General features: G+C 34.7%; 1 protein-coding gene across 1 annotated transcript in view; it reads left to right on the forward strand.

Moving 5' to 3' along the window:
- The window catches only part of WDR72 (WD repeat domain 72), a 115,865-nt gene that overhangs the window by 49,027 nt on the left and 50,654 nt on the right, over window positions 1-16,184 (forward strand). Inside the window, exons 14-16 of the mRNA XM_085303706.1 lie at window positions 6,712-7,502; window positions 11,698-11,789; window positions 15,137-15,219. Coding sequence (XP_085159832.1) covers window positions 6,712-7,502; window positions 11,698-11,789; window positions 15,137-15,219 — 966 coding nt within the window. The remainder of the gene's footprint in view (window positions 1-6,711; window positions 7,503-11,697; window positions 11,790-15,136; window positions 15,220-16,184) is intronic.

Raw genomic sequence — 16,184 nt, forward strand, 5'->3', positions numbered from 1 at the left:
GAGGTTTTCAGGTTTTCATTAAAAAAAAAAAAGAAAAAAAGACTAATAAGGATATTTTTGATTGTCACAGAGGTACTGACAAGTAAATGATTGAAACCTACATGTTCTGCAGGATTTGTTTTGTCTTATAATTAAGGTTACAGAAATGATATGAGAAGATGAAAGCAAATGTATATTAATTTCACTAGGTATAGTGATCTTGTATTCTAAAAAAGTTAGTTCTAATATTTCAAAAATTATGATACAAAGAAACTTCCAAAGACAGACTGTAAGTTAGTGTTTTTTATGACTACATTCTCTTTGCTTAAAAATACTTGTGTGAAATGGTGAAGTATGTGTCCTTTTTTCACAGAATGTCTTCACATATGCATACATATGTGCAGACCCAATAGGATGGTGCTATTTAGTTGATCGGTTAGCAGATTTTTGTTATGTGTATAGCTAGTAATAAACTAAGTTATAAGATTGAAGGTCTACTGCTTATTTGTCAAGCTGACTTCTATTGTGTACTTGAATTCTCTGTTTTATTGGGCATATATTAAGGTGATCTATTAAGAGCCTATATTGTAATGGCAGTGAAATTAAAAAAAAAAAAAACTATAAAGCTGCCAAAAATTTCAGATGAATATGAAGAGAACATTAAAAAAATCCTTTTATGATCTTAGTAAATGCATCTTCTAGTCTCCTTTGATGGAGCTTTGATTAAGCTCACGCCCTTTCAAAATCTGATCAAAATTTAACTCAAGAATAAGCTGTTCAATTTTATCTTAACATTTTTTGACCCTTTTTGCATGAGGGCTAAGGAGTGGAGAAAGGAGAAGGCTCATCTTTTCTCTGACTTGAATTTCATGTTGATGGAGTAAATCATGCTCTCAACAGGGGCTGTAAAGAGAGGCAATTGAAACCCATGAATTTTCTAAAATTAAAGGAAATAGTTGATTAAAATCAGCAGAATATTTAGTGTTAAAGCTATATATAGCATGCTGTAGGCACTGGGAACTTTAAGGCCAATATTTGCTTTTTATGCTATTGGTTTTTTTGTGATAAAGTGAGTGTACAATACATAAAGAAGGCCAAAAGTCTGGAAAAGAGACACATCTTTAGGACTTGTTTTACGTACAAATGGATACTGCCCACGCAGTGCAAACTGAGCCATTTCTTTTCAGTAGTATTGAAGTGACCTGTAAGTACATTTTGAGACTGATTTTTCTTCTAAGATCACCCATGTGATTCTGCCACTTTATTTCCTTTATGTAAAATGAATGTCAAGACTGTTCTTGTCAAATCCATTTTTAGCACAAAACCAACAATAGAATGCATCTAGTAAAGAAAGTTGGTGTGTGGAGAAAGTGCATATATATGAGGAGTTGAAAAAATATGGGAATCCCTGCCAACTAATGGAAGTGTGTATTTTAAGTGCAATAGAGTTCCCAGGAAAAATTAGATCCCAGTGGGAAAGGGTCTTTAGAGACAAGGCAGCCAGGTAAGATAACATTTGAATTGTACTTCTCATGAAATTTTTATGTGGTATGTCTGTCTTAAGCCTCTTAAAGATAGTAGCATGAATTGATGTATTTGGGGACTATAACAAAGAAGAGGATGCTTTCCCCCTCCTCCCGCACCTTGCCCCTTCTTCCCTCTCCTATAGAAAAGATTATTTTCTTTGGATGCTAAGATGATTTGGTAAAGATTTGTAAAGGGGAAGATCAGACTTGCAAATTATGAAGCAGGAGTGGATTRCTTGCCTGAAGGACTCACTGAAGGTACGTAAACTGAGTTTGTTGCACTGACTTTTATCTTGTCCTGGCTCAGACACCTTCCCCAGCAAAGCAGAGAGCTGTTACAGAGGTAGAAATTGCCATGCATGGAGTGTAGCCTGCTGTTTCAGAATCTCCCTGAATCCTGTTCTTTGGATTCAGAATGCCAGTTCTGCTCTGGTTCAATCAGAGATCATACTCAAGAGATTTGTGAGTCTCGAGGTCTGATACTAATTTATGTCTGTAGCCAGACTACTTGCTTTTTTTATGAGCTTACAGGTGAAAGCCTCAAAGAAAGCATTATCGAGCAATGCATATCTTTCCAAGCAGTATAAATATTTTGAGCTGAATTGTTAATAGGAATGGAACCAGCACACAAATGGCAGTATTTTGAACATGGGATGTCTAGTCTCATTACTGAACTATTCAGCTTCAAATGGGGTTTTGTTTGTTGATTCTAAAAATAGTAAGCTATTTTACTTTGGGCTTTGGAAAAGCTTAAATTAAAAAGTTAGAGTTAAATATTAAATTCCTGTGAGATCATCGGTGTCTGTTAGGTACTAGCAAATACTTTAAAATGGCTGATGTTGCTATTGGGTTGATTTTGAAACAATATATAGATATGCAAAATAAAATTAAAAAGTAATTCCTACTCGCTTTAAAACAAAAAAAAAAAAGATAAGGTGTATTATGATTATGAAAATCTGTTTCTAGCTCTAAGCATGATAATACTTGTTTTACTACAAAAATATGATTTTTCTTATTACCAAAGTTAAGCTTTCTTGGATGCTATAGGCATCCTTCAGAAAGGTTCCTTGTTAGACTTACTACTAGTGATGCATGAGAGTGAGATAGCACATTCTGCTTATTTTTACAACTGAAGTGTATTGGGGCTTTAACCTGTATTGACAGTTCAGATTCATATACTTGTACACAATGACAAAGAACACACAGATCAGCTCTCCAAAATCTGGTTAAAATTAATAAACCAGTGAACAAGTGAAGCTATGAAGGAGGATCAGGATGGATGGAAGTTGTGTGATTGTGAATGGTCATWCAGTTTGCTATTTGTTTTCATAATAGCTTCCAGAAGATGTAATATAAATAAATAAACCCCTCCTGATTGCACTGCTAATTAATCACAGTAGGTGGAACACTAGTGATTGGGGAAGGTCTATCAATGGGATATCAGGAAGTCTGTGGTCTTATCAGTGATAACATAGAAGACTTAAAATTTTAAGTTAGGAAAAGAATGTGACTATCTTCTGAAATGGTGAGATGCCCACCTTCCTTCATTGGAATGAAATGCCTATGGCGGAAAACTAAGATAACTTGGTAGCTGCTTTTAGGATAAATGTCAATAAGCTTTCATATTGCCAATAAACATTTATTGTGACTTCATGAACAATAGTATCACTAGATGCATCAACAGATTGACATTGTCACAGTATTTTCCTTTATCTGGATGGTGATTTTCCTAAAGATTTACCAAATGTTAATCAACTAAATAATGTGTTGAACAGAGAAAATGAAAATGGTAGGCAAAATCGTAACAATAGGTTCTATTTATATCTATTCAAAAGCTAGCTTGTGAATTCCAGTGTATGCATTCCATGGGCGGCTTCCTGTGTGTTAGGAAATGGCATAATTGAAGATTAAAATAATCCTACTTCTTAACTATAATATATTATTTTTTTAAAAAAGGAAAAGGATAGAAAGAAGACCTGAACAAGTAGTTCTAATCTCTTTCTTATGTTTCCCTATGGAGATCTTTAAATAAGATTATGTATTTAGAGCACATCCTCATCTGATAGGAACATCATTCTCCAAATAATGTAAGGCCSAATTATATAATTATCCCAAATTAAATAGGCCAAATAACTTACAGGCTATAGAAGGGCAAACTTTTTTCAATGTTACGTTATTTGTAACCACAATCTTAACACTTTAAGGATAGTTAATCCTATAAAATCAGTTTCTAATGTAAAAAGAGCTAGGTAAGGAGATGAATTAGTTAAGACTGCATTCAAGTTGAATCCAGCTGTTAACCTGTTTACCACTATTTGCWGATGTCATCTTCAAAAGATCAGATTGTGTTCAGCAGAAACAGTTTCTACTTCATGTTAGTGAAATATTTCTAATAAAATTATCACAAGGAAGAATTAAAACTAGCAATGATCTAGCCAAGTCAATAATTTCATGATGTGGAAGTTGGCACTGTTGCCTTATTGGAAAAGCACTACTGGGCTGAAAATTTGCTTCTTGATGCTGTTTTTCTACTGACATGTTCTTGCTTGTAAAGGGTGAAAAGGCTAGGATGAACAAAGTGCTGAGAGCATGGGCCTGTGCAGGACATAGCATATGGTTCTTAAGTGCTTTAGGATAAGGGCATAAGTATCCAAGAGGAGTATCTGCCTTGTCTCTGTTCTTCCCCTGAAAGTAAAAGATACCTCTTTAAAGTGTGCAACAGGATTCTGATAGATGTTGTATCACCATCTCATAACTTAACATTCCTGTTGGATGGTTCTCATAGTATGTTCATGGAGTGCCCCTTAGTAGTAAGACGTGATTATTGCAGTGGGAAGAGGTAGCTGCTCTTCTGCAAGCTCATTTAGGTTGCTTTTGTCTTTGCAATGGACATTTATCAGAGTACTCTTAATTGCTCTTTATTTACATGGAGAAGTATTAGGATTTTTCTTCTAAATAAATTGTACATTTTTCATGTTTTCTCATACTGACAGTGTCCTAAAAGTGTCAGTGGTATGAATGTGTGTCAAGCAGGTGTGAGATGACCTCCAGAAGCTTTCTAGAGAACAGTTCTGTGATTTCTATGATTCTGTCTAACATTTTCTGTAGTAAAGCAAAAACTTTGAAAAGCTCATTATGCCAAGAGTTAACATCTATAAAATATTTCAATTTTTGCTTTAAAATGCTTGTTTCAAACCTTTTTAAAAATCAGAATTCATCTTGAAGGTTAAAAATGAGGAAATTAGGCTATATAAAAGCATTAATCCTTTTAGGGTATTTGTAATTTAGTACTGGCAGCATTATTATTGCAGTCTCTTCATTAGGTGGTAGGTAGGTTTCATTTTTTTATTGTAAGAAAAGGAAGCAGCAAAAGAGGTCGGTATTTTATTGGGCTCTTATTAATAAGATCTTTCAGTTTTCCTAAGCCTACTAAGTCTGTGTTGCTGGAGGTATACAGGCATAGAGCATTATATGCAGAGAAGGGCAGCAGGAATGTGCAATGTTCTTCTGAACTCACAGACTTAGAGGGAATTGAGTACCGAAGTGGAGCCTGACTGGAATACAGGATCTGAGGGAACATGCTGTGCCTTTCCTCCCCTTAGAGTCTCAGAACTTGGCTGGTGCAAAAGGCCGAAACAGAGCGTCTCCTGAGGAAGTCATGCTAAATTGGAAACGGAGGTAAAAGGAAGTAAGTGGTAGGGTCCATATATAGTGAAATTCCAAAGTCTATCTTGCAGCTGTTAGGATATTTCCCTATCTTTACAATTCCTTGTCTTTACAGTCTACATGCTTAGGATCTTGTTCTCACTTGCATGTGTCCTGCATTTATCAGATTGTTTTATGTAAACATTTTTATTCATTCATGTATTCTTGCTCTTTCCTTCTTTCTACAAGTTCTACTTAAAGGAAGACTAATCTATAGAATTTATGTCCTAGTAGAGGCTATGGTTCTGTCCGAATCTTCTCAAATATTGTATTCTTTCTGTACACTTAAGCAAAAATCTTTCTCAGGTTCTCATGTCAAGCATAGATGTTTTTGATGGGCATTTTTGTGGGTAAGATCTGTGATACTTGTAAAAGGAGTCGATTTTCAAGGTGTCCAAACAGATTCTCTCCTCAGAGCTTAATCTACCCTATGCCTGGAATATTGATCAAATCAAGATGAATTGTAATCTTAAAAGGTATATACTCTTGTTCGAAACATTCAAAGAATGAAACTAAAAAAATAAAACTAGGTACATATTTAAACTTTAATTATGAACTTGATTTGCAACTACTGACACTGTGCTGTTGTTCATCATGCTTAGGTTACTATTATTGTACTTTTATATATCAGTCCAAAGTTGTGAGTAATTGTAGCTGGTTTTGGCTCTGCAGTTCTGCTAGATTCTGCAAGGATTTGTAAACCATTTTGTTTGGATATTCATTAACAACAGTAATCACTGACATTTGTATTTATTCCAGTACAGTTATTGCATCAGGATGTGGAACTGAAATGCAAATCTGTTGCCTTGAATGGATTTTAAAATGGATATAGTAGTATGGGAAATTGTAGAAAGATTCAGGTTGTAAATACAGTGGCACAGAGTTGAGTCAGATGATCACAATGATTGTAGTAAATGTTTTCTCTCTGAGCACTTTTCGTTTAAGCAGCATAACTCTATAACTGGAGGTCTAATTGTTTAAGTTCTCTATTGGTTCTGACAAAGCATGTGTGACTTGACTTGTAAGTTTGTAATTTTAAACTATTTTTGCACGTTTTGAGGTGGCAAAAGGCATAGTCCTTATCTTGGACACATTTCAAACTGCTGCTATAAGGCATATAGATTCTCAAAGTTTGCAAGAATTTTGCATCATTGGAGATTTTGTTTCCCAGCTATATTTTGAAAACAGATACTTTCTTTGAAGGAATCTTAAGAAAGTTTTAGTTTGAAATGAGACCTAGCAGAAGAAGTATTTGCTTGAGGTTTAGCAAAAATAGCATGACTATATAATCAAAGATATTAGAAACTGGATTATAGTATTTAAATGTGTATGCCTTTATATGATAGGGCTAAAAACCTGTTTCCTTACTGTCTGAGAAATGAATAAAGATAATTAAGTTGAAGTTAATGGAATTAATAGATCTGACTTTTTTCATATGTAACTCTAGAAAACTAGAACATACTATGGGTTTATATTTGAACACATAGTATTTTTCTTTCAGCTGACTGATGCTCGCCATGTCCAACAGACCTTTACTGTTCTACCAGTTAAGACAAAATGGAACAATGTAAACTTTCATGTTCTCCTATTTGATCCGGGAAGACTTGTTGAAATTCTGCTGTTATCTCAACTCAATGGATTAAAGTCATCAAATTCATTCCATGACTATGACACTCTACAAAGAGCCAAAAGTACTGCTGAAAAAAGGTCACTAACATTAAAAAGAAATAAAACTGCTAGCTCCGTATGTCCAGTGGATGGGCAAGTAAATACTATTTGTGCAAACCAGGTCCATCGAGATAATGCAGTTAGGCCTTTAGAAGAAAATGGTGGTGTGAAAAGACAGAAAAAAATGAAGAGTTCAAGAAAAAATAGAATGCAGCCACTAGGAAACATTGATGTGAACATCACCGATACAGCTAAACTGCTTTTGTCATGTCTCTTACCATGGGGTGTAGATAAGGAAATAGACAATCTTTGTGTTAGCTACTTAAAAATCTTGAGACTTCAATGTCCAGTCTCTTTTGGACTTGTGTCAAATGAAAAACACATATCACTAATGTTGCCAGGATGGAGTAGTACTGATTGTGGTGTGCTAGAGGAAAACACAGTCATCAACTTGTTTTCAAAAAGAGTGCTTGATTTATCAAACAAGTACCTTTCTGCAACTGAAGGACAAACTGGAAAGAAGGATGGATCACAGGGATCAGAAACTCTATTCTTATTAAGCAGAATAGCTTTTATCAACAGGATAATTAACATGCCTTTGGAAGTAACAACTGAAATGGAAAGGTAAGAACAATTTCTTTATAAGTCTTTTCCTCCTGAATAGTGGTCAAAAAATGGAAAAATACTAAAAATACTCTTATTCTTAAATACGGGTCTATGCAATGGAGTCTGTGTTCATTCTCTGGAATTTTCTTATAGGACATCCTTTGCATGAAAGGAGATTTAGTAGCAAGTTGAGTGCTCTTCTGTTCTTCTGTTTAACAGATGAGTAAAGAGATGCAAGACACTTTTTCAACAGAACTAGACTTGAATTATCCAGCTTCACGCCATTTCTTTCCAAAAATCAATCTTTTCCTCACTGTTGAAAGTAGGTAGAATACCGAGTCCCTTCAGGCACATTTTGAGATGTGCATGTTTTAGCTTCCACTCCCTGTAAGTAGTATACTTTCTTTACCATACAAACCCCAGGCTCCACAGATAGATAAATCATGACAGACCAGAAAAATCCGTCCTAGTTTCGTTACCTAAAGTACAGAAAAACTCCAATAATAATGGCAGCTACTACGAATGAATGCCACCTCAACCCCTATATTGTGAGAACCATCCCAAATAACACTTACATTACTCAAAACATACTGACTGAATGGTTTTTCAGCAATAAGGAAAAGATAGTGTGGCCAACATTATTTGGACAAGCCAAACAAAGCATACTAATAAGCAGTGGATATTGTCCATAGACTGTTGTTCAGCAAACCTAAATTGGTCTCTATTTAGTGTTTCAGTAACTCAGTGTTGTTGATGCTATGGTTTAGCAACAAGAAGAGGTACAGAAGATATCCTAATGATTCAAAAGGCTGTGCATCTCCCACAAAGCTCTAGGAATTCAGGATATCTCAGGAGATGTGCAGAATCCTGTAGGGGGCACAACTATTTCTCAGTTTTTTTTGCTAATCATGTTGCCTGTTGGTCCATATTCAGCATATGCTCTTATACCAAAGGATGTCTCTTAAGATGCTGTCTTGAATGTGAGCTCCAAGGGAATGAACTTCGGTTGTCTTCAAACATAAGCATTTTTTAAAAAGCAATTCCAAACTCCTAGTAAGTCTAGGGAAACAAAAAGGCATGATATACTTTCATGAGCTAGTTCTTTTTGTCCGAGTATTGAAGGCATAGTTTTGCTAACTGCAATTTTTTCATGTCTTAAATTAAGACTGTTTTTCCATTGATTCATTCTGAATACTAATCAGTCACAGCTGCTCAAATTTGTGCAAAGATCTTGCACATGCTGTTGTACAGGATGTGGTGAGACAGACGCTGTGCTGATGTTGAGTCAAAATTCTGTTGACATCAGAAGCTACCATAATTTATAAAAATCAGCACAGGTACTTGGTGACTTAATTTATAAACCACTTAGAGATGAACAAAAGTATCTCCCTCTCTACAGCTGAGGATAAAAGCCCTTTTCCTATGAAGTTCTGTTTTCCATTTTTTTCCCTGGGAATAAGCATAGCATGAATAGGATTTTGCTTGTTCTCCACAACTTTGGAATACAGGCTTTGTTTCACCTCTTTTTCATGCAAATAATTGAAACTTGAGAGTGAATTCTCACAATCTGTATCATCTTTTCTTTAAATCTTTCTGTATATCTTATCTTCATTCATTCTTTACTCTGTGTTCAGGGTTGGAATGAATTTTGTTCATTATAATAATGTCATAATGTACTTTTTTCAAATTAAAAGTTGAAAGAAATGAAGCAAGTGTTATTTTGTCCAMTTTACCATCTAAAAGTAAAAGCATGTAGCTGTACCAGTTTGCTGGGTAGTTGATATAGGTGAAACTGCTCCATGCTCAAGGGAAAAATTAAATATTAAATTACAATTCTCTGCACCATTTGTGGAAGGAGTTAGTGGGACAGAGAATGGAGGGTTTTTTTTTATTTTGTTTTTTTCATGCCTCTGCAAGGATGCTTACAGCCCTCTCCTTCCAGTGTGGGGAATGATGAGATCCAGCAATGAGCTGGAGAGATTGAAAGTTAGTGTGACAACTTTGGGACAGTCTGGATGTGTAATTTCCTTACTRTAAAAGCCAAACACATTACTTAATTTACAAGATTCAGGGAAGAATGGCTGCCTAATCTGCATTTTTACAACTTCTAAGGGTCCTGGCTCGTTACTGGCCTCCTAAGTATTACTGCAGAACAAGTAACTACTTTGGTTACTATTATGAAAGACAACTGCACTCTGATCTCCTTTCAGTAGTTTATCTGTCAGCAGAGCTGTGTGAGTTTCTCAGTCCTGTGAAGGTTTACTTTCTGTTGGCACAAACCCAGGGAGCATGAAGCTTTTAAACTTCTAAATGAGAACAGGGGAAAGAAGAACATCTGAACAGATTGTCCAGTGACTGGGACACTTAAGTATGTTTTTGGCTGCTACTCAAATCCCTGGCCACTCTGATGTTGAAGAATGGACTTGCGTATTTATTCTCTCTAACCCAGCACAGTGTTCTAACTACTGCTTTATCATAATTTGGGGATTCCATCTTTCTTCTATTAATGCTGGTCTACTTTGCATATAATACGTCGGGCTGTAGGGAGATCTATCTTACTGTCAGTTGACTATGGCTTTGACCCTGAGGAATGCAATAATAAATCCCTGTTTTCTGCCGTATCTTGATAAGGTTTTGCTATTGCAGGAGATTGAAAGGCTCTTCTGTAAGTATATTTATTTATAAACATAAATACATTTAAAAAACCTGGAGAATCAGAAAGGGAAAAATACATTTGTCAGTTCCTAGTGTGTTAGGCATTCTGGAATGAGTCTAGTTATTTTCATTTTGAGTAGAAATTCTGTCCTTGCCAAAATGGGTACGTATGTTTCTGCTTAAAGCATAGGTTTGACAGATCAGCATTCCCCACTGAAAAACATTTAGCTGGAAAACTCTTGACTAGCTCTTACAAGTTTTAAGCTAGTGATTTGGATTAGCAAGTTTCAGGTATTGTTTGTGAACTGTTAGCTGCCTGACTAGATGAATGTAATCCATGGAGTGGGAAAATAGTGAACAGTGAATGGCTTGCTTTGACCAGATTATCAGATTACTAATCCCTGTCTTTAAAAATAAAAGCAAACAACCCCCTTTCAATCCCCCCAAAAAAACCCTGAAGCAAGTGTTTTTTACAGAACTAAATATTTTCATGAGAACCTATTATCCAAAAAGAGTAAAGTATGAAAAACATGACCATAGAAACACCAGGAATTGAGTTTATATGCTGTTACTCATAAAAACGTTTGTAAATCTGTTACTTTTTGCAACATGACCTGATCTTTAAAAATAAAGGGAAATTGCAGAACATATGAGGTTATAAATGTGGGACAGAGTAGTTAAGGTATCCTGGTTGGCAAGAGCGTCAGTACACATTTATGTTACATTTTTATTTCATGGTCCAGACCTTTTTTTGCTGATATACCTTATTCCTTATCAATATAATCGGGAAAAAACAGGGAGAAGATAGCAGGAACAAAAAAATTAAAAATTTAATTCAAAAAATTAATTTTCTCCTGCTGCATTTTGAGATTTGTATCTGTAACACTCCTGAAAGCTTTCAAGTTGAAAGCTTTTAGAGTAGTTTAGGATCTTAAAGCTTTTAAAGTATTATGAATTACTGTTGGTTGTAGTGAATTTGAAAGATGAAATATGTTATTTTAAAATGAAAACTTTTTTTTTTTTTCAGGGTCACTGTGGTGTAGTGTTTAAAACAAACGTATGGATTTAAAATAATATAAGGGTTTGGGGAGATTTTCTACTTCCTTTCCCTCCTTCTGTATTCTTTCTTTGTCTTCAAGAGTTTGGATCCTGAATGAGTCCACTAAATCATAGCCATTTGTTGAAGTCCCAAGTATTGCAATATTTTTTTAAAATGATTTATCACCAAACTAGCACAAATGCTTAGCAAAAATGATATTTTGCTTTAATTCACTGCATATGATTTTGTTTCTATAATACAATATGAAAGTTAGCTATAATAAATTTGGGGCCAAATGCTAAAGTTTCTGCATAGGGACAGTACTTTTCAGGAATTACGTATATGCGAATGTTTCAGTGGTGAGGTGAATTTCAAGGGTGAAAGCATACAAGTGATTTTTGAGAAGAGACTAAATTGTGGTTGTTAGTAATTGATAGCAGTCAGTCACTACCTTAAAACAGATGCAACTTTGTTGTTAAGTGTGTTCATTTTTCATTTAACAGTTTAATATTTCTTTAGGCCACAGAAATCGGAGTCTATACATAACAAATGGAGAAATGTGGAAGCAATCAGCTCTTCATTCCCCAGTTTTTATGCAGACTTACCAAGCAGTGAGTATACGGAAGAGTGGTGATACTAGCTTTTAATGTTACGTTTTTGTGTGCATTTTGTTGATAAAACTCACTTAAATTAAGCAATAAAAAAGCCTTACCACTTACGTTCTTTAGTTCAGAGGAGTTTCAGTTTTCAAATACTGAAACTGCACTAGTCCATTACATCTATCTGTGAACATCACAAAAGCATGTAAACAAAACATTGATTCCAATATTACTTCACATTTGAAGACACATTTTGTGTGATGGGAAAATACTTGGTTGCATTTCAAAAGACATTTTCTAGCCATCTGGAAAAAAACAAAATGTAATAAGACAAACGTCTTATTACAAAACCTTACAAAGACAAACCTTCTCTCCCTCGACACAATCACATGCTTGCCCAATAATATATACAATCCTTCAAAGCAAACTGTTGCCTTAGTAATACAGGAGTTAACTTGACTTTTCAATAATGCCCTTAGACTTTTTGCTTAGAGCAGAATAAAGTAATGTCTTCACATTAACATCCCACGGGGAATAGTTCACCAGTCTTGGCTTGTAGGACAACCAGTGTGTTTTTATAACATGCAACTAACCAAAGAATGTTTAAATAAAAAGCTAAATGGAATATGGATATTTGTCAGTATGCATTACCTACTAAATATAGTGTGTTCATATTATAGTCTGTCCTGTCTAGATTGATAATACAAATTATTTCAGGTCAAATCTTGACCTAGTACTATGTGAGGGGGAAAAAGGGTTATGTGTAAATAAGCCTTGAAATACCTATCTAAACCTAGCTTTTAACATACCTGTGCTTGCGAGTCTCAATTTGTAGACGCTATGATGACATAACAGAGAGAGAGATGGAACAAGAAATTAAAGGGTTACAGACATAAACTAAGTGAATGGCATGGGAATGGTGTAGAGATGATGTTGATGGTCATAAAAATAGTTTTACTGGAGTATGGATTATACTGCCTTGGACACTTTAGGTCATTCATTCCAGTCTCAGAGTTCACACTTTTTTTGGGTGGAGGAGGGATTTGCAAATAAAAATTGTATCTGAGCCTTGCAGAAATCAGTTATTTCAGGATTGAACACTTTAGCATCAAGGATATATTGGGAGGCAGAATGAGCAATATTAGATCTTGACTTGTGCTGACCTCTTTGGACCTTTGGACGGAGTTACACCTTTTGGAAAGTGATGGGAACACAACCAAATTAGAAGAGTAACTTTTAATATTTCTTTGCGTACATAGGACAAAAAAAATGAAGACAAGCTGTCTTGTACCTGGGCAAAGGATTAGGCTAGATAGTTGCCATCTTTGTTGTATTCTTCCTGGTCACTGGGGTAGTTGCTGAAAGACTTTTTCTGTGTTTAAAATAGCCTCAGATTAGCTCTTGTGTCAGTTTAGTAACAATCAAAAAGGCCATTAATTCACATCAGCATTGCTTCAATTCAGTCTGTCTGTATTTATATAATCATTTATTGAATAGCATACCAAGGCTATTCAGACTACACTAGTACATATCATTGACTTCTTAATATGCAAATACTTATATAATTCTTTCAAACTTGAGTCTTCACTTCAGAATTCTTAAGTGGAGGACGGTGTACTATGGTTAGAATATTTGTTGAACTTGTTACTGAAACACAGCTGCCACTTAAAATTCAGCTTCCTGTTCTCAAGATATGACATGGCATTGGCATTCAGAGATTGTGTAAATTCAAAAGATCATACAACCAGTTTACCCAAATTACATATATGGCATCAGACATTTTAGGCAAAGTACTGAGATAAGTCATATCAGTCTGTTGAAGCCCAGAGGAGGAAGAACTRGACTAAACAAGCACAGCTGCCAGTTCAGAACTACACTGTTCATTTGAAAATCATTTGGAAGGTCATGATGGGTAGTAATTAAAAAAATCATTTACATACTAATAAATAAAATTAATTTCATATCTACAATCATAACTAGTGAGCCATTTTGACCACGTACTAGTATCATGGCCCTGTAAGAGCAGAAAAGTAAATCATGTAGAATTGTAACTGTACAAAATGTTGTTCAGGGTGTTTTATGTATAGGCCATACTGTTCTGAAGGGCTTTTTAAAAAAAAAAAAAAAAGTTCAGGTAGTTTCAGAACTTGCATAACAGTACCTATAGTTACCTACTTGAAATTTGAATATATTCTTAAAAGAAAAATGCAGTGAAGTAGCTTCTGTAGCAGAAATATGCTCAGCAGTACCACATGGATAGAGATGGACAGAACTTCAGCTGCAAGGACTGGAGATAGGGCAGCACCACATGGAGGTGAATTCCTGRTCTTGCGATTAGTGAAAGATAAATAATTTCATAGATTCTTATGTCAGAGGAGCGTGATTCTTATCTGAGGTATTGCAGGCTAAAATATTTCTAGCTTCTTGATTAAGTTGTGTTCCAACTGCAAGGTACCCACCACCTTACAGTAGCATATTTGACAGAAAACATCAATGTTCAGCTTGATTGAATTTTAAATTTTAAAACAGAATTTTAAAACTTCAGAACTTTAAAATTCAGCATGTGTTTGACCTGCTTATTTTATAAGTGTACTTCATCACAGCCTGTAGACACAGTTTTCATTGAGTTAATGTAAATTCACTACAGGCTCGAGGCAGGAAACTTATACAAAGCAGAAGTTTGCTTTTTTCATTTGAATCTTTTTTCCCTCTTCTGTTATTCTTAAAGTGATCAAACAAGGGGCATTGCACTTTTATATAAAAAATACAGGAGAGGTAACCATGGTTCTCTTTGTTCTAAACTGATTTGATTTCATCAAGTTGTTTTCGATATGAGTGTTTTTTTAAAAAAGTTAATTATACTTTCATACTTCATCTTTTCATAAAACAATGTCCTAGAAGCTTCAGATTTGACTTGTTAGTGCAGTTTCAACTCTGAAATGCCCAAAGGCTGGCTTGGGTATAAAGCATAAATTTCTATGTCTTTACATAAATCTGTATGTTTACATAAATTTCTGTGAAAGAAGCTATTTTTCTGAGGTACAAACTATAGCCAATATTTATAGAAAATTATGATGAAAACAGAACCCCTCTGGTTTTGGTATCAAACCAAAAKGTATCAAAGGTGTAGAGGTATCAAATGTCTGTAAAGGAAATGGACTAATCTGATTTACGAGAGGAATAAATATTCAGACAATAATAAACAGTAGGAACATCTGTCTGTTAGATGAAACGGTATTCTGTGAAATGATTTTCAGATCTTTTTCACTATATTGCTGAAATGTAAATTAAAACTATTAAATATTTTCTATTTATGTACTTGTATGTATAGCTTGAGTTTCATAAATTATGTTTTTCAGATAAAAGCAGATCTCATTCCCCTGATTTTGAGACTGTCTCACTGATGAAACTCATTTTTTCTTGGAGTGATCAGTCTATAAAGGTAGGAAATAGTCTGGGTCAGTTGTTAGAGTTGTCACATTGACTTTAAGTGACATTATCTGCAATTTCATATTTTGAATTTGTAATGTAATGTGATAGTTACAGATCTATGGTGAAATTATTATATAAATCCTGCAATTTACATGAGCTGTGAAAAGTTATCAGTGTGAGATGTTAATCATGAAGCTATTTGGCTTTAAGAACATGTCTAAATATGGGGAAATAACTGAGTTTAATCTATGCGATAAAATATAGCAAAGGTAATTATGAACTGAAGTATGCTTGCTAATATATTTTTGTTCATAGCGTGTATTTAAAAAATCCAAGTTAACTTTTCTCTAATGATTAGATGTAACTTACATTGCAAATGCTATTTTATGCTCCAGGAAAATATAGGGCCTGTGATGTTATGTCAATAACAATGTATTATAGAAAAAACAGAATACTTTCTTAAATGGATATGTAATTAATCCTAAATCTCTACTCATTAGAATACTTTTTAAGAACCACTAGAAAATTTAGTAAATTACGGATTCCCAGGTCAAATTAAGCTTGTACCTATTGCTGGTGAAGATTCTGATCTCTTGGGAGATTAGTTACTGTTTCTTCAGGGTCATCAAGTGACTGTGAGATAGTCTTTTAAATATTGAAATGTAGGAATCATTTTTCATTTTGGAAATAAGTATTTAAATAAACTGCCATGGTAGCTGGGGCTAGTAATGTTCAGGAGTATGAAACTGAAGACCAGGAGCAGCTGATCATGTCTGTCCTCCACCTTTCTCCTCTCCTCCCCCCATGCCCAAGTTTGTTTTATGATGTTACCTGTTAAAGTGAATACAGCTCTCTGTATTTGAATTGAGAATGTTTTCCAGAGCTGAGAAGTATGCAAAGGTATCATTGCAATGATCCCCTGTTCTGTTAGGCAGAGGCAGTAATGATCTGCAAATATTCGCATCCAATTTAATT

Source organism: Rhea americana, unplaced genomic scaffold (assembly GCF_003343005.1).
Source record: "Rhea americana isolate MKP2758 unplaced genomic scaffold, rheAme1 scaffold_2, whole genome shotgun sequence".
Classification (NCBI taxonomy): Eukaryota; Metazoa; Chordata; class Aves; order Rheiformes; family Rheidae; genus Rhea; species Rhea americana.